General features: G+C 44.4%; 1 protein-coding gene and 1 long non-coding RNA gene across 3 annotated transcripts in view; both read right to left on the bottom strand.

Annotated features, from left to right (window-relative positions):
- PITPNM2 (phosphatidylinositol transfer protein membrane associated 2) overlaps nt 1-23,257 on the bottom strand; it is a 175,199-nt gene that overhangs the window by 39,779 nt on the left and 112,163 nt on the right. For both annotated transcript variants that reach the window (XM_082204070.1, XM_082204071.1), the window contains exons 8-13: nt 17,721-17,825; nt 15,349-15,419; nt 12,964-13,208; nt 6,568-6,757; nt 5,099-5,218; nt 2,582-2,793 (exon numbers count right to left, since the gene is read on the bottom strand). In XM_082204070.1, coding sequence (XP_082060196.1) covers nt 2,582-2,793; nt 5,099-5,218; nt 6,568-6,757; nt 12,964-13,208; nt 15,349-15,419; nt 17,721-17,825 — 943 coding nt within the window. The remainder of the gene's footprint in view (nt 1-2,581; nt 2,794-5,098; nt 5,219-6,567; nt 6,758-12,963; nt 13,209-15,348; nt 15,420-17,720; nt 17,826-23,257) is intronic.
- On the bottom strand, nt 9,972-12,956 carry LOC309521573. Its single transcript, XR_014214727.1, has 2 exons — nt 11,499-12,956; nt 9,972-11,120 (listed from the first exon to the last, which is right to left on the bottom strand). It is a non-coding gene; the product is annotated as an uncharacterized lncRNA (long non-coding RNA).

Here is a 23,257-nt window from a genome sequence, read left to right as displayed (position 1 = left end):
TATTGGTCCCACAGAATGTAAGAGACATAAAAATGATGTACTATGTGGCCCAACTAGCTTTTCCATTCATTTATAACCCTTTGAATTGTACCATCTCCACCCTCCACCCCAGTCTAGACATTTTGGAGAAAAGCTGTTTTCATTTCTCCTGACATTCATGAGGGGGGGGGGAGAATCATGGTAGGTTTGAAAGTTTGCTGAACATCTAAGCAGTCAGTTGGTCCAAAATAACATTATCTTTTAAAAATGTATTCTACTGTATATTCCTCTGCATGCTTACTTGAAAGTCAATGCCAATGTGTTTATTGGTGCTTGCTCCCAAGTAAATATGCAGAGATTCCCCCCTTTTTCCCACATGTGGTCCTCCAATGTTCTAGATTTCTCTACATTATGGAAAGCTGTGAATGGTGCTTACCTATTTCTTCCTCAAAGAAGTTGTTGGGACACAAGTGTTAAGGGATTAATAAATGAGAAAAGAAAAAGAAAAAAAACAATAAGAGAGGAAAGAGAAATAGAAAGATCACAATTGGTAGGAAGGGAGTCTTGCATCTTTGCATGCTGCCTCTGTCTCATCGACCAGCTCAAAATGTATATGCATCAACTCACAGATTTATAGCACATGTAATATGAAGCCTTGTACAGCTCATATGATTGATTATATGTCACACTACGCATCCTGCCCACAGCCTACCAAGGTCAGGAGAGCAAATCCCTCCCTTTCACATTAACAGAGTTGTAGCAGGACTTTTGATCAAGCACTTCTGACTCTGTGACATAGCTGGGTCTCAGCTGGGTCTCCCATCCACCAGGAATGCCACAAACCTCTGCTGCCTTTGCCACTCTGCTGCAGGCTGCTGGACACTTGTGCTTTAATAAAGTGGCTTCCAAACTGTTCTGACGGGTGCCCCAGAGTGCTCTGGTAGCTGATCAGGTTACTGACAACACACAAAGCTACTGAGTTGAAAGACAACTTGCCCACTGCCACCAATCTTCCCTTGCAATGTACAGATGCAGGAGAGCATCAGGGATATTCTACAGTGCTCCTCCTTTGCACATGGGACAATTGAGAAGGCCCAGCTGGTGCACTCCATGAAAAGTGCATTTGACCGACTACCTTCCCCAGAGTCCCCTGCGACATGCAGGAATTTTCTTCACTGATGCTCAAGGGATCAACAGGTTTCCTAAAGGTAAAAAAGTCTGAAAGAACTATTGCCTCCCAGTAGCTTCTCAAGTATGCCCTTAGTGGCTGAGCACATCTGACTTTAAAAATGCCCACTGTTTCGGGTCTCCTGCTGGATAGATCCCAAATCTCCTAAGGGCAGGTGGGAATTTCTCCTTTTCATGGGCCACAGCCTCTGTTCAGTGTAGTGTAAAATTCCAAAAAAACCAGAAGCCCCATCTGCATGATTTACAGAGCAACACGCAGAGTTAATAACCATGAAAGGGTCTGGAGGCAAAGGAGATGTAATTCCCTACTCCCTCCAAGCTTTGGAGAACTGGTGAAGACAACAAGCCTGTGACATTGTTTAGTGCCAAGAGCAATACAAACAGAAGCTGAAGAATCCACTAAATCTTTTTAATATTACCAAGAGGTACTTTTTCCCTGCAGAAAATACGTGGGATAAATAAAATATATGAATTCATGATTGGAGAGAAGAGTTTTATGGGCATAGGCTGGAAACAGCCGACAACACAAATTTCACAGCAGCTATGCTTGAAAGTATTTGTGGGTGAGGCTTGTTTGCATGTTAAGCTTTTGGTGAGTTCCCCTCTCCTCCCGCCAAGGTTCACGTGTTCTTAAAAAAAGGCTTAGCAAATACGTGGGACACAGCACCTCACAATCTCTTTATCATTCCTGGAACTTCCAGCATGGTGTCATTTAAATTTCTTTTACAGAGAGCTGTTCTTCTGCAGCCTTGTAAGGCAGATCATAGCTACTCCCATTTCACAGATTAGAGATTGAGGCTGATAGATAGGGAATTGCTCAAGACCACTCAGTATTTTCCCCCTCTCTCCCTTTTCTCCCTTTTGAGGAAGAGCAGCTTAGATCAGGGAACAGTTAAACACTTGCTCCCAAAATGGTTTGGCTTTTTTTGCTGGGGGTGAGGGGTCCTCACGGGAAGGGGACTACAGCTGAATGCTTCACCTGTAAAAGGTTCCAGGTTCAACCCCCTGCATCTCCTGTCAAAAAAGTTCAGATCCCTCTCAGTCTCAGACCCCAGAAAGCCAAGCTCTCCTGGGTTAAATGAACCATAAAGGTAGCTTCCTGTGTCCCTATCTCATCACGGATCTCCTATGTTACATGCAGATTGGCCCTAAAGAGGTGGCCATTTATGGGCCAGGTGTGGGGAACCTTTGGCCCACCAGATGTTGCTGAACCACTGAATCAAGCTTGCTGGGGCTGATGGAAGGTGTAAGTCCAGGAATGACTGAAAGGCCAAAGGTTCCTCTATACCTGGTTTACATATCCACAAGAATGTACAGAAGCATCCATTAATCTGAAAATGAAAATCATAACAATACTGTAAAGCACAGTCTATTGGTAACAGTCCCAATCAGCCAATCAGCCACTCTTCCCTACCTGGAGAGGAAGGCCTGGTGCTGCTTGATGGTGTCCACCTCGTAAGTCGACGAGTCGCTCCTCTTCCGCGGCAGCTGCTTCCTGGACTCCTCCCCGTTGCTGCGAGGGATGTCAATGTTGCTCCGGCTGAGGTGGCGGCTGGCTTCCAGGCTGGAGCCCCCTGAGCAGTAGCTGTTGTTCACAATGATTCCAGGAGACAAGAGGTCAGTGTCCTGGAATTTGAAGGGCACAAGGCCTAGGCGTCAGAGCCCTGACAAAGGGCAATCGCGTTGACACTCCGTCGGAAAGCAAGCACAGAAGACCCTCAGCCCAAAGACGTGCCCCGTGGGCTGTCGCTGGGCTTGCCGGATATCAGTGTTTGACCCCCCAAGCTCCTCAAACTGTTGCGGGCCAGTCACCCAGCCATCAAAGTAATTAGCTTTAGTGTAATCATCATCATCATCATCAACATCATTAATACACTGTCACTGTAAGAATGCAAGAGCCTGCTGACTGTTTTAAAAGTCATTCAAGTGGGTGTCACCACTGTCTCCTGAGGCAGGGAGTTCCACAGTTTTAACTAGGCGCTGCATGAAGAAGTACTGTCCTTTATCTGTCCCGCATTTTCCAATGTTCAGGTTCATTGGGTGTCCTTGAGTTCTAGTGCAAGGACAGATCACAATCCTTCTCTCCCCTTAGAAACCCTGCAGGCTTCATTACGGGCCCTTCGCCACCTGTTTCACCCAAGGGATGGGCAGAAGGTTGCCATATGAGAATGTGACTTTTCAGTGGTGTCCCCCCAACCCCGTTTGTGGAATGCTCTCCCCAGGGAAACACGCCTGGTGCCACCATCCACCAGTTTTTAGGGACCAGGCCTCTGGGAGCTTAACTAGGCCTCCTCCACAGTGTTCATCCTTCAGTCAGGTGGCGTAGGACCTGTTCTTTTCATTGTTTTGTTCAATGAGTATTTTAAGAATTTTGTATTGTACACCATTTTGCTTTTTCTGGATTTTAACTGATTCTGTCCATTCATATTTTACCTTGTTGAGATTTTCTTTTTGCATAAAGCAACTAAGAAATGTAGTAAATGATGATGATGATGATGTAATTAAGAGAGTGGGCATGATACTTCATAGTGCCCAAAGGAGCTTTCAATCTAAAATTCAACACAGGGGAAACAACAGAGGAACAAGAAGGAAGGGGAGGCAAAGGAAGAATGAGGTGGCGCAATTATTTCAGTTACACAGTTAGTCTTAGGCTGTGAACCCACCATACATTTAAAGCCCATGAATTTCCCCAAAGAATTCACAAAACTATAATTCCTAGAGCACTTAACAAACTACAGTTCCCAGGATTCTTTGGGGGAGGGGTCAGCGCTTCAAATATACAGTGTGTATGCAACCTTAGTTATAGTGGGGCAGGGATAGCAAACAAGGGACCCTCCAGATGTTGTTGTGCTCCCAACTCCCATCAGGGATTTTGGGAACTGTAGTTCAACAGCATTTAGAGAGTACTACCTTGGCTACCCCTGCAGTGGAGCTTGAGGATGTGGAGGTTATGCCAAAGGCCTCATGGAAAAGGCGTGTTTGGAGGAGTGGCTTTAAGAGGGGCGGCAGCAGCAGAGAAGGGATTTGGGAGGCGGTTCCAGATACATGAGCAACAAGAGAGAAAGGGCTGACACTGTTTAATGGAGCCAAAGTCCTTCAGATGGCTGGGGACGGAGGCTATGGATGTGCACTGGCGGAGGATGAGGACTGCGGGGGGAGCGCTCCGCCCCCGGCAGCGCGACCCCCCAGGGTGCCCTCATGACTGCTCCCCGCCCGCCCCTGCAGATGGCCCGCCCCGCCCCTAGGACATGCGCCCCGCCCCCAGGACGTGCACAAGCCCCTGGTGTCGGAGCATGAAGCTCCACCGCTGTGGATGTGTGAACGTAACAGGCAGAAGTGTGTCAGGCAAGAAGTGTGTCAGGCAAGGGCCCAAGAAGCTAGAGCAAGGAGAAAGCAATGGAAGTCTTTGAAGATAAAGACAAGGCTGTGTGGGATCTGGAAATGGATAGGAAGTCAAGGGATTTAAGGAAAGGCATCAGATGCTCAGATGAATGAGAGAACAGGGGAGCACTGAATTATGTGAGGCAACAGAAGAGGACTGTACTTGAGGCCAGAGATGGTGGTGACACAGACCAGCATTTCCCTCAGTGGTAGTGTTTTTGTACTTTTAACATGCCCTGTGCGTGAAACAGGTAGTAAAGTACAACAGAATACTGCCAGGGTTTACTGCGTCCACACTGAAGGTGTAGAGCCCAGTGTAGGTCAGGTGCCCCTTGGACCAGCAGACTGATGCTGCAGGAGAAGAAAAAATGAAGCAGTGTCTCTGCCTCTTTTCTGGAATGGAGGGAGGCTGATGGGATTATTGAGACAACACAGGCAGAGCACCCTTGAAACGCACCATATAAATAAATGCTCAGTATTCTTCTGCGGTGAACAGTGAACTTCCTTGCCACCCCAGAATGGAGCACTGTGGGTGGGTGTATGCCTTTACCTGCACACTTACAACGCTCCCACGCCGGCTACTGTTCTGACTCTCTGACATGGTTTGGTTGCTGTAGCACAGAGCGTCAAAGGCCAGGATCCCTCCTACGCAGTCCCCAACCAAACACACCTGGGCAAGGGAAAACAAAAACCCATTCATTGCTCTTTTTCAAGGAAAATTCATTCTTCAAATTCCAGGATTTAGAAGTTTCCCAGTGACCTCCCTGCCAGCTGGGACAGTTGGGACCTCTGGGTTATGCATATGTTAGCAGTTTAAAACGAAGCAAGGTCGTCAATCCATCCCTCTCTACCAGTGAGTTTCAAATTTCATTTGCTGTACACACCAGGGAGAGGGTGGGGTGTCGTCACCCAACATGCATTACCTCATTTGTTTCCCCACGCCTTCAACTCCCTTCAACTCTCCTATTCAAGGCAGCTGGCATCTGCACATGTGCAACAGTTGTCTGAACTGTATGCACTTCAACTTAACCATGGCTTGCTTTTTCCAATTGGATGCAAGCTGGCTTGAAAGAAAAAGTGTCAAATACAGGATATGCATATATGAACTGTGGCTAACACCATGTGTACTCAGCTTTAAACACCAGTGGTGGGAACACATTGTAGCTGGAGCAAATGGTAACATGTACACAGCTGTAGCTCAGAGGGCACCAGTCTGGGGAAGGATGGTGTAGAATTTATTCAATTAACACAACACTGCAGCACAAATCACACAGATCCATATATTTTGCTCACTCCTCCCCAGCACTCATACAGACAGCTGTCACCTGTGGTAAAGGAAAGGTAAAAAGACTGGCAGGGGAAACCTATATCAGAAGCCTTGGAACCAAATGTGGCTCTTCAGCCCCTCTCTCACTGGCCGTCAGAACTCTCCCCAGTGCATCACTCTCACAGCCCTGCATCCTACCCTGTTTTTGCCTGTCTGAAATGTGCCCTGGAACACACTCTTGCTTGTCTGTGTGGAGGCTGGAGAGGGGTGCTGAGCATGCATATAAACTAGCATGCTGTACAAAGATAAAGGTAACTTCAGTTGTTCTGCCAAGTTTTGCCTCTGGCCACTGGCATTTGGAGCCTGGGGCTCTCAGAAGAAAATGCACCCCAGGGTTAAAAACGGTTCCCCACCCGTGATTTAAGACGAAGTGCCTCTTTGGAGCTATTGCCTGCTGATTTAACGTTGGAAAAACAAATGATTTCCCTCCTTTTCTCCAGAGCTACTGCTTTACTTACACCCCAAAATATGCAGATGTATTCAACTTGATTAATCTATTAAAATTCATTGCGTAATCAACTAAGAATTATTTAATCAAGTGATAGACTTAATATAGAATTTTATTTCTATTTAATTCTCCTGTGTTAATTGAGACGTTTTGTTTAATAAACTTCCACACCAAAAAACAAAATACAGAAAAGCTTTCTGCTTGCTCTCCAGTTCACTGCCACCAACCAAGGCAGCATGCTAACCTGGCCGCTGAATGAGGCGCCTTCCTGGGATTTGATGAACTCACTGTACACCTGATTGGCTCTCAGGATCACCGTAGCAACTGCCTCCTGGTACTGTGGGGATGATGTGGCCAGCAGAGGAAGTGCTGCGAGTGGAATGTGATCCTGGCTATTGGAAAGGCAGCCTTCATCGTAACTGTAAGGACTGAGGCTAAAAAAGAAGAGAGATAGTTAAGGACTTTTCCTTTCTGTGGGCATTATGGAGCAGTGAAACCTCTGGAACAGACACCAAATCTGTGTTGCATGGGTCAGCCACAGCCATGCTGATTGCTAATATTGCTGCTTTGAGCTACTTTGGTAAAAAGAAAAGTGACTAATATGTTTAATTCATAATCATAATATATGGGAACTTGTGGAGATGCACAGCAATGGGATTGCATGGTATTATTATTATTATTATTGCTATTGTTATTATAATATATTGTCTCACATGCTACGAACCCAACTGATCACCAAAATATGCAGAAGGGGGAATCCTCTATCCACCATCCTAGCAGGAGGGCGGCTACAAATTTCAATCTCAAACCTTCATTAGGATATAGACAAAATTCCGAAAGGTTCAGTACTATAAAATCACTCAGCAAAATCTGAAGGCAGCTACATGTGATGTAGTAATCAGACTTTTAGTGCAGAAGCAATACCTGCCTTTTGGCACTGCCTTCTCTATTGTCCTTTGCCTGTTGAAGATATTCCTCTTTCAACAAACCTCCAACGTGGAGATTTTATCCCACCTGGTATCTGTATTTGAATGGATTATATACACCTGTTGTTGTTTTAAATTGTTTTTATATATGCAATTGTTCTATATATGGTTTTATGCCATTGTTTTAGGAGGCCTCATGGGAAGGGATTCATAAATAAATAAATACATTTTCTGTTCTGCTCTTTCTCTCAAAGGAGCCCAGGGTGGCAAAGTAGCAGAACAATATAATTAAAAATAAAACAAAAACATCTCTAAAGCATTTAGAAAGCAAGGACATCTAAAAACATTTAACGGTAGTTCCCTTACTTCCACTCTCCACCAGTCACATGCATACGCACTAGAAGAAGATGCTTAGCTTAGTTTTTGAGAGAAAACACACATTTACCATCTTCTCTGCACATTCCTATTTGCTACAAAGCACCATGTACTTTTTTGCTTCTTCATATTCCGCACCAAAAGAATCAATGTGGTTTAGGGCATAGAATGCTAGACCTGGGCTCAAATTCCTCACTCAGCTGCAAAGCTTGCTAGTTGAGCTGAGGCCACTAACACTGTTTATTTTCTCTGTGAAATGTACCTCACAATTTAAAAACAAACATCTGTACACTGCCCAGAGCTCCCTGACATAAGAGCAAGAAGCAAATGTGAGTGAGTCATCCCTTAGTCTTGCTCCTCCTCTCATATGTAAGGCAGGCTCTGTAAGTTGATTTAGAAAACAATTTCAAGGGCACATTTATGCACATATACATCCTTCAACTTATAATTCCCCCCCCCAATTGCCCTGGGTGTTGTGTGTGTGTGTTGTTTGTAATGTTACAGACAACAATCAAAATTCATTTTGAAAACCCATTTATTTCAAGCTGCTTTTAGCAGAGATGCTATCCAAATGAACAAGATATTTGAGACTTGCTTTACCCTCTGCTTCAGGATCCCAGTGTAGGCCCAAAGGGGGACTCTGATTCACAGGATGCACCACTTGCCCCACTCAAGGGGGAGCCCTCAACATCCTGCTCTGCACTGCCCCTGCCTGAGGGATGTGGCTCCTCCACCACCCTCAGAGTCTGAGGACCATTCCCTGCAGCCTCGTTTATTTCACAAGGAAACACGAAATTCCTTTAAAGAGCTCTCCCAGAGGGCAGGGCCATTGGACGCTCAAGCCCTGCCAGCTTTCTAAGGCTTCAGGTGACCTAAGCCAGGGGCTTTAATGTAGCACCCACAAAGGCTTCATTGGTGCCTGCAGGAAGAGACCCTAGACTAGAGACCCTAGAGATTTCATGGGGGGAAAAGCCCTCCTAAAAAGGAAGCTATGAAGGGAAATTTCTGTGACTTGATCCAGCTGACTGCTCCTGTGTGTCAACGGTTTTAGCCAATGAGTGAAGCCAGAGCTGTGATTGAGAAGCGAGCTCTTAGGACTTACTTAAATAATTTGTATGCTGCATGTTGAACCCATGCTGAATGTATATTCTCAGGGCAGCCAGCAGAACAGTATGAAATTTAAAAAGTAGAAATTGAAAATAAAGTGTACACACTAAGCCACTAAACCACTGAGCCTCTTGGGCTTGCTGATCAGAAGGTCAGTGGTTTGAATCCCCACGACGGGGTGAGCTCCTGTTGCTCTGTCCCATCTTCTGCCAACCTAGCAGTTCAAAAGCATGCCAGTGCAAGTAGATAAATAGGTACCACTGCAGTAGGTAGGAAGGTAAACGGTAAACGGCATTTCTGTGCACTCTAGCACTCGTCACGGTCTGCCAGAAGCGGTTTAGTTCTGCTGGCCACATGACCAAGAAAGCTGTCTGTGGACAAACGCCGGCTCCGTCGGTCTGACAGCGAGATGAGCACTGAAACCCCATAGTTACCTTTGACTGGACTTAACTGTCCAGGGGCCCTTTACCTTTTTTAACTATAGTAACAGCCCTTTCAAAAAGGGCGTAAAAGCAAACTGCTCTAAGTTCAAGAAACCCCAAATGCCTGGGAAACAGAAATGCTTTTGCCTGGCCATTAAATGACAGAAATGAGGTCTCAATAGGGAGGGAATTATGTGCCATCCCTGGAAAACATCCTTATAGAAGGGCACACTTTGAGTTTATAATACTGAAATGTTGTTAAGAAGCAGACGGTGAGACGAATTATCTTTTAAGCAGTGAAACAAATCAGAAATAATTTAACTTGCTGTGCAGATGAACCTCATGACAACTAACCTCTGCATGATTCAAGATTGCAAGAGACCTCTCTCCCCCTCCCTCCCTCCCTCTTTCTCTCCAATCACAGCCAGTAGGAGGTTAAAAATCAATCCCTCCATCAAACTACAATTTCATCAGCTAAGGGAAATCTTCCAGGGCTCAAGAATGACTTCCCCCCTCTCATACCTGAAGTCACAGAGTGAGAGCTATTATCTAAGGGCCTCTTGCTTGCCACACAACTCTACAAATCCACATTTAAACCTTCACCTGATTAGTTTGAACAAATCAATTGCGGCTCCCCAAGTACAATGTCATTACATTCATTACAGTCATGCATGAGATCAAGAATGGATAGCTTAGCAGATAATTAATAGTGTGAGCTCTTGACGCCAGAAGAATGGACCTTGTTGGCATTATGAATTGAGAAAATGGGCCTGCACAGGCTGTGTTCCTAAACACACTGACACACACACACATATATATATAAAATAATTTTATTGAACATTTTCTTTGTTAACGACCACTGACATTATAAAGAACTTATATCCCACCTACTCTCAGCGGCCAGAAGCCTCATAGCCAGACACTCGAGAGACCTGTCAGGAGTGAACATGGTCCAATGGTAGCAAATTGTTCGGGAAACAACCATAGAAAAGCTAACCAATAGACTGAAACTGACACGGGGACAAATAGAAGAGGATGCCTTCACCCTAGTATGGCTCCCCTTTATAACATACACAGCCCAACAAGACAGCAATAGGAACCCACCGACAGCATACGAAACACACTGACTTATGAGAATGCTTGGTTTTGGTTTTGCTACAGTTCCGCTTGTGTAATACTGATATTTCAGGCTGGAAACTGATGGAGAGGACCAAGGGGATGGCTCAGGAGGTGAGTGAAATAGCTCTGCATGCCTCACAAGGCTATTACTCAATCACCATGTAATAAAACCCACTGGCAGGGACATACCAATATTTCAGCCGTACTCCCGCTGTTGACTTCAGCAGGAGACAGAAAAGTCATTTTAAAAAGAGCTGCATATGATTTTTGAAATACGGCCAGCCAGGGACATAAGAAGGCATCATCTTCAGTTCTGTCCTGTCTTCACTGCAATCAGCACTGTTTCCATTCTGCTGCGGTCAAATACTACATTATTCATCTTGCTTGTCATTATGTTATTCCATCCCATTAATTTCAATACAAAGTGGGGGAGGAATGATATACTCAATTATGTATCATTTTCAGACTGAAAGCAACAACTTATTGATTTCCATTCTGGTCATGGGGCAAATAAGTGAACAAGGGCAATTTCTGTTTTTGTTGAAATTTTCCAATATGCCTACAACTCACATGAATGGCATCCATTAGACCATAGGTGACAGGAAGACAAAGAGGTAAAGAGTAAGTCTAGGTGAGTATGAGTTTGTACTGGAGCATGGACAAAGGTCTGGCAGAGATCTAGAGCAAACAGCAAGAGCAGGGGTTGAGAGGCAGAGGCTATGTATCAACCCAAAAGGCCAGCAACCAGAATCAGGGAGCAAGAATGGTCAGAAAAAGGCCCTTCAGGACCCTGGACAGGTCCTAGAGAAGAGGCAACTTGTTTCAACAAGTCCTGGAAGCAAGCTGACCTTTAAAGGTAAAGGTAAAGGTACCCCTGCCCGAACGGGCCAGTCTTGACAGACTCTGGGGTTTGTGCGCCCATCTCACATCTATTGGCCGGGGGCCAGCGCTGTCCGAAGACACTTCCGGGTCACGTGGCCAGCGTGACAACGCTGCTCTGGCGAGCCAGAGCCGCACACGGAACGCCGTTTACCTTCCCGCTGGTAAGCGGTACCTATTTATCTACTTGCCCCCGGGGGTGCTTTCGAACTGCTAGGTGGGCAGGCGCTGGGACCGAGCAGCGGGAGCGCACCCCGCCGCGGGGATTCAAACCGCCGACCTCTCGATCGGCAAGCCCTAGGCGCTGAGGCTTTAGCCCACAGCGCCACCCGCGTCCCTAAGCTGACCTTTAGTGGTGGCGTATTTGTGGTCCTCCAGGTCATTCCTGACAATGAGCCAAGCTTATGGGGCAAGTGGGGTATTGGCATCAGAGGAGATTCTCCATCCCTGGCTTATATGGTACCTGACTGTTTGTAGTGAAAGTGGCAAATTAAAAAAAATGCATGGTCCCTTCATGACAGTCACAGCTATGCCCCTTCTAAGATTATACAACCTTCTAAGATTATGCAACAATAACAATAATTTGGATTGTGCTACCTTTCAACTAGGTCTACTATTTTCTGTGCACATTCACCAGCAAATTATTTGGAGTGCTCTAATAATTTCTCCCAGAGAGACTTAAACTGTTTTTTCCTTGAAGCTCGTACGTAACAGAACTTGCACACCATTCTTTTGCAACTAAAGCATGCTGTGTTTTCAGTGTTCCTAAATGCTTAGCTTTGGAGTACACAGGACAACTCCTCTGCATTTGTCAAACACACCTTCTCCAGAGTGACCCTATGAGCTGATCCTCAGCAGCTAACTCACCTTCTTTCACTCTGGCTTCGAACAGCAAAAAGGGAGAAAAAAGTTCTTCTCAGTGGCTATAAAGCTCCCTTTTGATGCTGACTGGATGGCTCTAGGACACTGGAGACAGGGACTCTACCAGGAACCTGATGTAGAAATAGTAACAGGTTGTTGACCCCCTGCAAGCCCATACCACTGCACCTCGGCTGACTGCCTTTCCTATGTCCCACCTATTTGCTGGAGTTCTTTAAAGGGCCAGCACTCTGCCCTGGAACGGACGCTCTCTCACCTCTCTCTGTTAGATGTCACTGGACATGATGCTTACAGTGCTGAGCAGCTTGGCATGTGAGGCCCTTGGAGATGAAGATGCTAGGTCTGGCTTGGGAGCCTCAGGTTTGGGGCTAAGGCTGGATAGATATGGTACCTAGGCTGCTGGACTCAGGCTGAAGGACAAGGGCTGGACCACAATGGTGCTTTCACACAGCTGTCAACATTTCCTCTTTCTAAGAAGCAAGCAGTTGACTCTGTCTAGACTAACTTGATTGATTCACAGATTTCTCTTGTCCCCTATGGAACTGTGCCATGTGAATTGCAGCGTAATTGGTCCAAAGGGGGCCTCTGCAGCTGCAGTGTAAAAAAGGGTCTGTCTGGAAGAGACAGAACAGTCAGACACAGAATGAGGAAGCCTCTCTGCCAAATCACAGATGCAGCTAAGGGTACATCTACACAACAAAAAAGACAAGTTTTCTAAAGCTTAATAGTCATGGTTTCCTCTAGTGATTCCAGGTGAGATGCTGCAAATTCTGTTTGAGATGTCTAGCCCAACTCACATATTCATGGTTCTCAGCAGGATATCCTGGGAAGAAGGAATAACTACTGAAATTGGTATAAATGTGCAGCATAGATCCATCTTTGTTCTCCCTCCCTCTTCCCCAGCCCCTTTAAGAAAACTAAGCAGTAACTCACTTAGAGACAAGTGAAAATGCTTCAGAGCAGATGGCTGGGCAAGGGACCAGTCTGATGGCTATGCGCCCAAGGGCCGCTGGGTAATGGACCCTAATGACAGTGTCAAAGGCGGTGGCTATGGTGTTGACATCCCCTTGCTTAGAGCTCTGGTCACCACTTCCTGTATCCAAAATGTTGCCTCCATGCAGCACCAAGAGCAGGACATGGATCTTGCTTGGCTGCACTAGTGGAGGCACAACCTCATCCTAAAAGAGAAAACAAGAAACACAAGACTAGTTTATAATGGCAGGTATGGTTTTGAGGATCAAAGGCACTTCCAGTTTTTCATACGCTTCATAAATAAAAACAGAGCATTACTTAGGCCCCCAGGGACATACGCCTCTATATGGTGAGGCTACCTTGTTACCCTGTGACTCTTGCTTCCCAAATGTCCCTTTGTGGAATCTATTTTATTATGATGTCTGCATAATAACTGCAATACTGTGCCCCACACAATCATCATTCATTGTTTCTTTATTGTTAGCCTTGTCTGCACGCTGTTGCATTGAAAACCTAATAAACACTTCTTCTTCTTCTTCTTCTCCTCTTAAGTGCTTCCTGAAGAAGAAGAAGAAGAAGAAAAAGAAGAAGAGGAGGAGTTTGGATTTGATATCCCGCTTTATCACTACCCGAAGGAGTCTCAAAGCGGCTAACATTCTCCTTTCCCTTCCTCCCCCACAACAAATACCCTGTGAGGTGAGTGAGGCTGAGAGACTTGTGACTAGCCCAAGGTCACCCAGCAGCTGCATGTGGAGGAGCGGAGACGCGAACCTGGTTCACCAGATTACGAGTCTACCGCTCTTAACCACTACAGCACACTGGCTCTCCTGCTGCAGAACAATTAATTATCAATTGACCAGAAACTTTTAGACTGTACAATATTATAGATAAGCAGGGTAGTTGAAATAGTCAAAGCCCCCGTTATTACTGGAAGAATCCAGCAGCACCAACAGTAGATGTTTGGACACTCTAAATGGCTGCACTTGCAGTATGTGAGATGATGATATATAAACAAAGGGATAAGCTGGAACAGTTACACAAAACATGAATTTCCTGGACCTCTTTCAATTCCTGATTGCTTTTATGTTCTGTTTGATGTATCCCTCTGCCTTAATTGTACACTGTGATTCTGCACGTTTACTCTCCTTTATAATTAAGCATCAGCGCACCATAAAAGCTGACGTTCTCATGCAACACAATGTTATTGCCAGGAGGGAAGACGAAAAGGGCAATGGCATTGCAAGTTAATTATGAAATTCAATAAAGTTTAAATTTTAAAAATTAGGTTATCAGGCTGGTATGTTTTCATCCCCCAGGAAGTCAACGGCCTTAAGAACAGAGGAGGCAACAGCTTCTCTGCACTGAGGTTTACTTCAAAAACCCATTGTCAAAGCGGAGCCTGCAGGACAACCCTGACAGAAAAAGAAAGCAGCCCATTGTGCTCTGAGCTTGCCGGATTTGGGGGTTTTCATTGAATCCACCCAGGATCCAGCACTACCTCTCATTGCTGGTGGATCCCTAGAATTCTTTCTAAACTTGCCCAGGGTAAAGAAATAGGTTTTCAATGAAGATACTGGCTGTGTATACACTGCTGGCTGAAAGAGCAGCTAGGTCGTTCTCTTTCCCAGCAATTTAGACAGGAGCTGGTTTAAGGGGGAAATGCATCAAAATGCAGTATTTCCTAACAACAGGATAGATACAGATTATGGATAACGCCGCATGCACACCACTTCCCAGACCTGCGGTGGGCATGCACAGCAGGCAGAGTAAACCAGAGTGTGCATACGCCCACTATCCGTTTCTGGTGCTTTTCCATCAAAGCAGGGGTGGCCAGTGTCTGAAATTCTCAGAGATCACAGTACTCAGTGGCTACTACTCTGAGGGCAGGAACAATTTATATCCTATGTATAATGTTGTAAAGTTCTGTAATAAAACTGGCATGGACCAGCAGCTTCAAGAATGTGGAGCACGTCCCCATGGCAATGCAGCAATGTATATGTGTGCGGGGGGGGGGGGGCAGGAGTGAGGGTTTAATGTGTTCCCTAATAGATCCCTACCACCACCGAGAGGCAGACTGCAAGTGATATATGATACAAAAAGGGTAAGGAATGTTTCTTTTCCTTGCAGGGGAAACCAGGCAAAAGTGTGAATTGCACTGTGGTTAGATCAATTCAAGAGTCATATCTGGCTACAGGCTTCAGGTAGATTCCCTATTTTGTTGCCAGATCACAGCTGTAGGTATGGAGTGTTTCTGCTTAGAGGGACAAACATGGATATAGAACACACATAAAAGCTGCACCTCTAAAAAATATAAGCCGGAAAAGGGAATTTATTTAGATACTGTACCTCAATGATGCTTAGCCTTTCCACGCTGGATCCAACATGGTACTCTGCTGCTGATTCAAGACATGGATCGTCTGGAAGGAAAGATGTATGGTCACATGAGTTTGAGTTCTTTCCTCCACAGACCATGAGACATTCTAATACTTCCCAAGGTTTAGTGTGTGAAGGGGTATCTGCCACTATTCTGCCACTATGTTTGCTGATATGGGAAAAGGGGAGAGAGACATGGTGGGGATTGCTCCCAACTCTCCATTTTGGAAAATCTGCATAGAAAAAGATCACAAAATGGCCAAACCTATGAACAGATGTAACAGGAGGAGATGTGAATTTCAAAAGTTTTTAAAGCTTTTTCTTGTGAAGTATCTTCCATTGTTACCTAGATTGAGAAGACAGGTTGGGGGCAGGGCTTATTAAGTGACTATCCAAATTGATCCCATTTTTTTCAACTTGTTGCATTGCAGATTAGCAAACGCCTCACTCCACACTTTTCAAGGAGGCTTCCCTGAAAATGAGCACTATCCTGTCAATTGCAATGGTCCACTTTTCTTCCTTCTTCCCCACCTCTTTCTCTGTCCCCTTGCGCTCAGTGCAGCTGCACATGCCCTCCTTTTCTGTTGCTTTTTTCAGTCCATTGTGTTCTTGTGCACTTGCACACAATATGTTTTCTGGAACCCCCAAAGGGGTGTGCAACAAGTGAAAAATAGACTGTACTTTAAAGGTAAAGGGACCCCTGACATTAGGTCCAGTCGCAGACGACTCTGGGGTTGCAGCGCTCATCTCACTTACTGGCTGAGGGAGCCAGTGTACAGCTTCCAGGTTATGTGGCCAGCATGACTAAGCTGCTTCTGGTGAATCAGAGCAGCGCATGGAAACGCTGTTTACCTTTCCGCTGGAGCAGTACCTATTTATCTACTTGCACTTTGATGTGCTTTCGAACTGTTAGGTTGGCAGGAGCAGGGACTGAGCAACGGGAGCTCACCCCATCGTGGGGATTCGAACCGCCGACCTTCTGATCGGCAAGCCCTAGGCTCTGTGGTTTAACCCACAGCGCCACCCGCGTCCCAAGACTGTACTTTAATTGCCATTAAAGAAAGACCACCCATACAGCCCATAATGTAGAATACTTGAGGTGGCAGTAGCACAAGGCACTGACTGCCCCTGAAGTGAAGGAAGGGGGTTAATTTGGATGATGCACATTCCCCCAACATTCACAATGCTTGCATTGTGGTTGCACATCCAACACACATTGGCACTGGAAAGGGGAAAAGGGAAACTGCTTTCGCTCACATGTACCTAGCTGATCACAATGCCAGTATGAGCACAGAAAGGAGACACCTAAGAAAAAATAGCATGGGGCGGGGAACCAGAAGTGCACAGCAACAGGCTCTAGAAAAAACTGGCAAATTGTACTCAAGGTGTGGGTGGAGACAGAAGGTGTGGAGGGGAAAGTGGAACACCCACAACATTGTGCCACAAGGAAAAGTGTTTATCGTTCAGTTTTCTTATCTATACCCAAAGACCTTCACAATAAACAAAGATGGCAAATCACACATCAAATGTCTATAAAAATCTACAACATAAAAGTCTATAGCACAAAAGTTTACAGCATAAAAATTTAAAATTACACTGCATTATCAAAACTGGAACGAAGCTTCCTAGCTGCCAGAGTAAATTTGGCTACCAGATGTATAATTTGTAGATGTTTATCAGCTAAGAGTTCCACTGTCACTTCCTGAGGGGATGGACCTGACAACCAATAAAGAATAGACACAAGGAAAAGTGTGTGTTTCTCTGTTCAGGAGTAGAAAAGAAAAAGAAAAAAAAGAAGGGGAATTAATTTCTATTTGGGTTTTAAGTAGCCTTTCGTTTGTTCTGATACAAAGGTAGAAAGCGGGGGGGGGGGGGCATGTTGCGTTTCTGTGTCAGGATATAAATTAAAAGCTTTCGGACCAGTTCTATTGTTCCAGTGCAACTTCTAAGTAAGTGCAGGATGAATGGAAGCATAGACAGGCCCCAACAGTGCACAACTACACTGCAGGCTTACTCTGGTTTTCTACCTGTCCCCCTCCACCACCACCCCAAAAACCCTGGGAAGGTAACAGCCTCATTCACTATAGAGGAATGGCTGAAAAATAACTGGACTTGGCTAAGATGGCTAAGCTAACATGTTTTAATCAGAGAAATGTTTTTGTATACGTTGGAAGCCGCCCAGAGTGACAGGAGCAACCCCGTCAGATGGGTGGGATACAAATAATAAAATTATTATTATCATTATTAAAAGACCCGTCTTCTATTAGTCACCTAAGAGTACAGCCATTCAGTGGAATAACTGTACAATACTCTCAGCTGAATCCCATTCCACACACAAAAATTACCTGGTACTTCTTCAGATTCTGGGGTTTCGATCTTATCCATGAGATCGTTTGAACTCCATTTGGTAATTTCTTTTGGGAACACCTCTTCATTCTCAGACAAGTCCTCTTTAAAGAGAGAAAAGAGAACAATTAGGTTCATAAATACAGGCACAGAATATGGTGTCATGTGGTCTTTGTTAACACTGTGCCAGCTCTTAACAGCTGGAGGCTAGAAGGGCAGACATGGAGAGCTAGTGCTAAGAAAATCCACAGCAGTTCATAAGGCAGGGAAATCAGAGGCTTTGAAAAACAAATCACAGAAAAAAGCCTTATCAGTTTCAAACACAAACAGGCGTTAACAGAATTTAAGGGCAATCGCTTTAAACCATGTATTGACAAAGCAGAATCTTAACTATGGTCAATGTTGGGAGTGGTTTTTTGAGCTGCTTTGGAACTGCTATTGTTACACTATGTATTGCTTTGTGCTGTATTTTCTGTTTTATTGAATTTGTATGTAGCCATTTTACTGCATTTTAAAATTAAAAATTGAAAAGAAGAAGAGAGAGAAAACCTGCTCCAATTCAGCAGTAATGAGCAGGTTTTTCTAGGGGAAAATAGCAAGACAAGTAGAAGTGTGGATGAACCTGAAATCACAACAGCGGCAGGCAGAGGTGTGAGGGGGCAAATGGTGGCGAGATGGGGGGTGGCATGGGGCATTTAAAATAAAGCATTGGTCTCTACAGGGACTCTCCTACCTACCAGTTTACCGAGGGTACTGTGCCTTTCTGGACCAGGTTTGGAGGAGGGAATGAGAGGTTGAAGTGACAGGTGGCCTTTCAAGCCTTGGAACTCAGGTAGCCCTGCTCCTGAGCACAGCCAGTAGCATTGCACATGGAGCTTCAGATTCTGATGAAAACTGATTTGCCTCCAATTGGCTCCATCAGCCCTAACCAGCACGGCCAATAATCAAGGAGGATGGGAGTTGCAGTCCAACAATATCTGAAGAGCATCAGGTTGGGGAAGGAGGTTTCAGACAACACCGAGCTAGATAAACCAATAGTCTGACTTAATTTAAGGCAGATCCCTATGTTCCTGTTGTCCTTATAATACACCTGATAGCAACTGTGCACATGGAGAATAGATAAATGGATTGCACCTCCAACAGGACTATTGACTGCTGAAAGAGAAGCTAGACAATTGAACTCTCTTCCTGTTTACCAATTAATTAACCAGCTAAAATAAAGATTACAAATGCAAGCAACTGTTGAAGTCTTTGCACTGGGGAAAATAACTCTTTCTCTGGGACAATGCCAAAGATAAATCATTAAATAGTCAGAACAGGGTTCAATGAAAAGATGATAAAGCTTGCCTACATCAGTACACTGGTGTCAATCACCCTTCTCACGGCTATGATTAACAACGTGCATATTTCTAATCTGCAATTAATGAAAGTATTGCACCAATTAATCCAACAAAGCTGGTGCATCTGTTGAATGTCATGCACAGGGTGCGGAGAGTATGCATTGTCAAAACCATAAAGAGCGAAGAGGAGTGAATTTACATTCCAGGCTTGTCCCTGCTACTTTATCTAAATATTGAACCCAGTTGCTTAGAAGGCTTAATTACAGCTCTCTCACTGCTGCTTACCATGATCACTGAATGGCTTCTTGCTCCCATTATTTGCATTTTTATGGAACAGTTATTCAGTGTTAATAATTCGGTTTGTCATACTTTGCCAGCAACTGAGAACATGTGAGAAGTCTTGCTATATATATATATATATATATATATGTGTGTGTGTGTGTGTGTGTGTGTGTGTGTGTGATCAAGATCCTTTTGTGAGAAGATAATGCAATCCTCATGCCTCTAATAAAATCAGCTAGAATATGGCTAGGATATTATTTGTTACGTGCCCACTTTCTTTCAAGAAGCTCATGGAAACAGTACACAATGGATTTTGCATGTGACCTCCTAGTGTAAAGGGGCTACCCCTCCCATCTTTACTCAGCTTCAGAAACAGACATCTACATTAAGATGCCTTATAGGGCAGTTATGCCTGGCTCCTCTAGGGTCCTTTTGGGGACCTATTATATTCCCCAGAAACAACTTCAGAGGCTTGGGCAATTGAAGCCCCTTGTGGATCACTTCCAGGAGACCTGTTTATTGAGCATTCATCCTGAAGTGACAACACTGGCTACTTATTGAGCATTCATTTGATTTGTTTGCAGGGAGGTAAGACTACATTGCCTCAAGTGAATGTTATTCTACAATTCCCAGTGCATTTTCCCATCACTTTCCTTATTGCAAAAAGTCTGTGTTGGGTTGTTGTTGTTGTTGTTGTTGTTGTTGTTGTTTTAACAAGGAGAGGGTTTGTAGCACAAGAGCACCAAATAAGCTTTAATTGCACATCCTGAATTTCCTGTCACATGAGTGAATTCCATCTGCATAACTGTGACAGCCTGGAAGTGCCATACACAGAGAGGGAGTTGCAGGGTCTATGATAATGCTGGATTCATGGGTATGGAGTACATGATCTTGTAAGGTTGCATTAGGAGACTAGAAATAATTAGATAAGGCACAAAGGTGTGGGTTTAAAATTAGAGTCACTTTATTAAATACAATGGCTATTATGATCTGCATAGGGGAATGTGCAGGAAATATAAACTATCAGGCTCCTATACCTGTCATTGCTGCGACAGCCTACACTTAAGGGAGGAAAGGTGGTTTTAAATGCACCCCTCCCCTCAAGCCCATGTTAATCTACATCCATGTATTTCCATGTACATGTATTTCCACGGCTTGTAATGCTCATCTCAAAAGAGTTCTGCATTAGGAACCCTGAATTCTTCTCTGGTTTGGATTTTAAATCACAAAACTATATTCAACAAGACCTCTCTTGTTCCTTCTCCCTGTGACTGGGGGGCTGCTGCCATTGGCCAGGAAGTGGGTTCCACAGGGAGGGGGGGTTGGAGGAAGGCTGGGTGGGAGAGAGCCTTTTTCAGTGTTTACGTTACATTAGCTAGGGAGCAGATGAAGCTATTTCACAACTTTTGGAGAAATACTGAGGCTTACGTCCGAGCCAATTCAATGTTGGGCAGTCACAGGCAAGTCACCCACATTCCTCCAACATCTCAATCTCAAATCACCTCAAATGGGAATAAACATGGCCCATGCATTGAGAACATGGCCCCTCTGCTTTTGAGAGCTGCAACAAAGAAGACAGATGCCACTTCTCCCTCTAGTATAGAACTGAAAAGCTTCCTTCAATGCACCTATCAAGAGTGCCTGGGATGTTTTTTAAGAAAGCAAAATCCCATGCACAATTGCTGAGGAGTTCCACTGAATTCAGCAGGGCTTACTTCCAGGTAAATATGCATGGGATCAGGTTGTTAAAATCTGTAAAGCATTTTCAAGTGAAAAAAGTGGTTGACAGAACAGAAATAAGAACGTTACTCTGTGTCACTATAATGCTATACTAAACCTATGATTATCTGAACATTCTGGAAGTATTCCAGACCAATTAGAACATAGAATGTTCCCTTGCAAATATAAATTACAATTACATTTATCCAAACGGTTGAGGTGGGGGAGGCCAAAACATTAGGATAATCAGTTGTCTCGACATGAGAATGCTATTGAGCAATGATATGTGGTTTCACCGAAGAGGCTCTGAAGAGGCTCTCGTTGGTTCAGTTTTGCTAGTTCAAGAGATGTGCCTGCTGTATCATGATCAAGAAGTTCTGAAGGGTAGAAACTCAAAAACAAGACTTCCCTGCTGTCAAGAATCCCACTCAATACTCAAGTATAGAAGAGTGGTGGACTTCATCCAGGGACATCTTAGGGCAAAGACAAATGCAGTGCTTGCAGAGCAGTGAACAGAAAAACACAAGAGGAGTCCTATTGGTTCAAACCAAAGGGCCATGCATTCTGGCAACCTGTTTCACCCAAGGACCCATCAAATGCCTCTGCAAAGACTAGAAGCAGGGCATGAAGGCAACAGCATTCTCCTGCTGTTGTTCTCCAGCATCTGGTATTCAGTGACACACTGTCTCTGAATAACAACAACAACAACAACAACAACAGTAACAATAATAAGACCTTTTAGTTGCTTGTTACCTGAAGGTCTCCAAGTGACTTACAACACATAAAAAACTTAAATATAAACACATTTATAGCATAAAAACAGAACAACAACATCCTCCATAACAGCTACAAGAAACTTTGGTAGCATGTAAGTATCAGCATCTTAGTTTATCAAAAACCTGGAAAAAATATGAGTCTTTATCTGGTGTTGAAAAGATGACAAGGAGGATGCTAGACAGACCTCAACGGGAAGAGCATTCCTCAGGTGAGGAGCCGCAACTGAAAGGCTCTCTCCTTTGCCACCATCCTCTGAGCCTCTCTCAGATGGAGAATCCAAATGAGCAACTGATTCACCAGAAACAATCTACTGTATTTCCATTATTAAAGCCAGCTAAGTTGGTTGCCATCATTGCACTTTGTGGCAGTGGGGCTGGTTTGGAAGTACCCTTGGGAAAAACATGTGTTAAGGAGACAACCTTCATCCAAAAGCAGGTAAAGAATGTAAAACAACAACAACCCTTCAGTCAATATGAATCAACAAAATATGAAAGCTATATAACAACCCAACTTATTGAACTGCATTTGGTTTACACTTTTATACTTATACCTTGGACTCAACTAGATTGTGATTTATATGTGTTGTATGTGCGATACAACATTGTGCCATCAGATGGCGATGAGGAGCCCCATTTTTCTCTACAGTACCTGTTTTCCCTGTTTAAATTTACAACACGCTTAACTGAAACGCTTCTTTGATGTGTCTAGATCCAGCCCTTATTGTTCCAAAGAGCTTCAGTAGGAATCTATGGGGTTATCTTTTTTTATCCTTAGAACAATTCTAAGAGGCGTGCTTAGGCTGACACTTTCAGACTGCAAGCTTCCTGGCAGGGTCTTACAGTTTTTAACTATTATTGTACAGCAGCCACTGTTTCAGGCACTTTTACAAAGAAAGTGATGCTAAGGAGGAGAGACAGCAATTGATCCAAGGCCACCTAACTGAGGAGATCTGAATCCATGCCTTCCTGCTCTAAATAATCTAATGACTATACTGGACAACACTATCTCTAAAAAAATAATATTTCTTGTCATCTATCTAAGCCAACAACAACAAGGTGACATCAAGTTACACTGAAGCAGACAAGCTGTTTATTACAGCCACACCTTTTCTGTCTGTCTGTCTGTCTGTCTGTCTTGCTGCATACCCTCCTTCCTCCCTTCCCCACACTATCACTCCCAGGGAAACATAGTGTTTCATAGGCTGCAAGCACGTCATAGCTACGGTAAATCACTAGGTATGGTAGATTAACTCACTTCAGGGAACAGACTTTGGGGCACCATTAACGGGCAGCAAATTGTTAATGAGTAAAAAAACATTTTACTATATTTTTACCACCAGGGGTGGGGAGGGTGGGTGCGGATGAATGGGTCACTTCAGCTAGTAAACAAATGCATGTCTAAACTCAAAAGATGCATCT

The sequence above is a fragment of the Podarcis vaucheri genome (assembly GCF_965113315.1).
Source record: "Podarcis vaucheri genome assembly, chromosome: 16".
Lineage (NCBI taxonomy): Eukaryota > Metazoa > Chordata > Lepidosauria > Squamata > Lacertidae > Podarcis > Podarcis vaucheri.
This window is presented reverse-complemented; position numbering and strand designations above follow the sequence as displayed.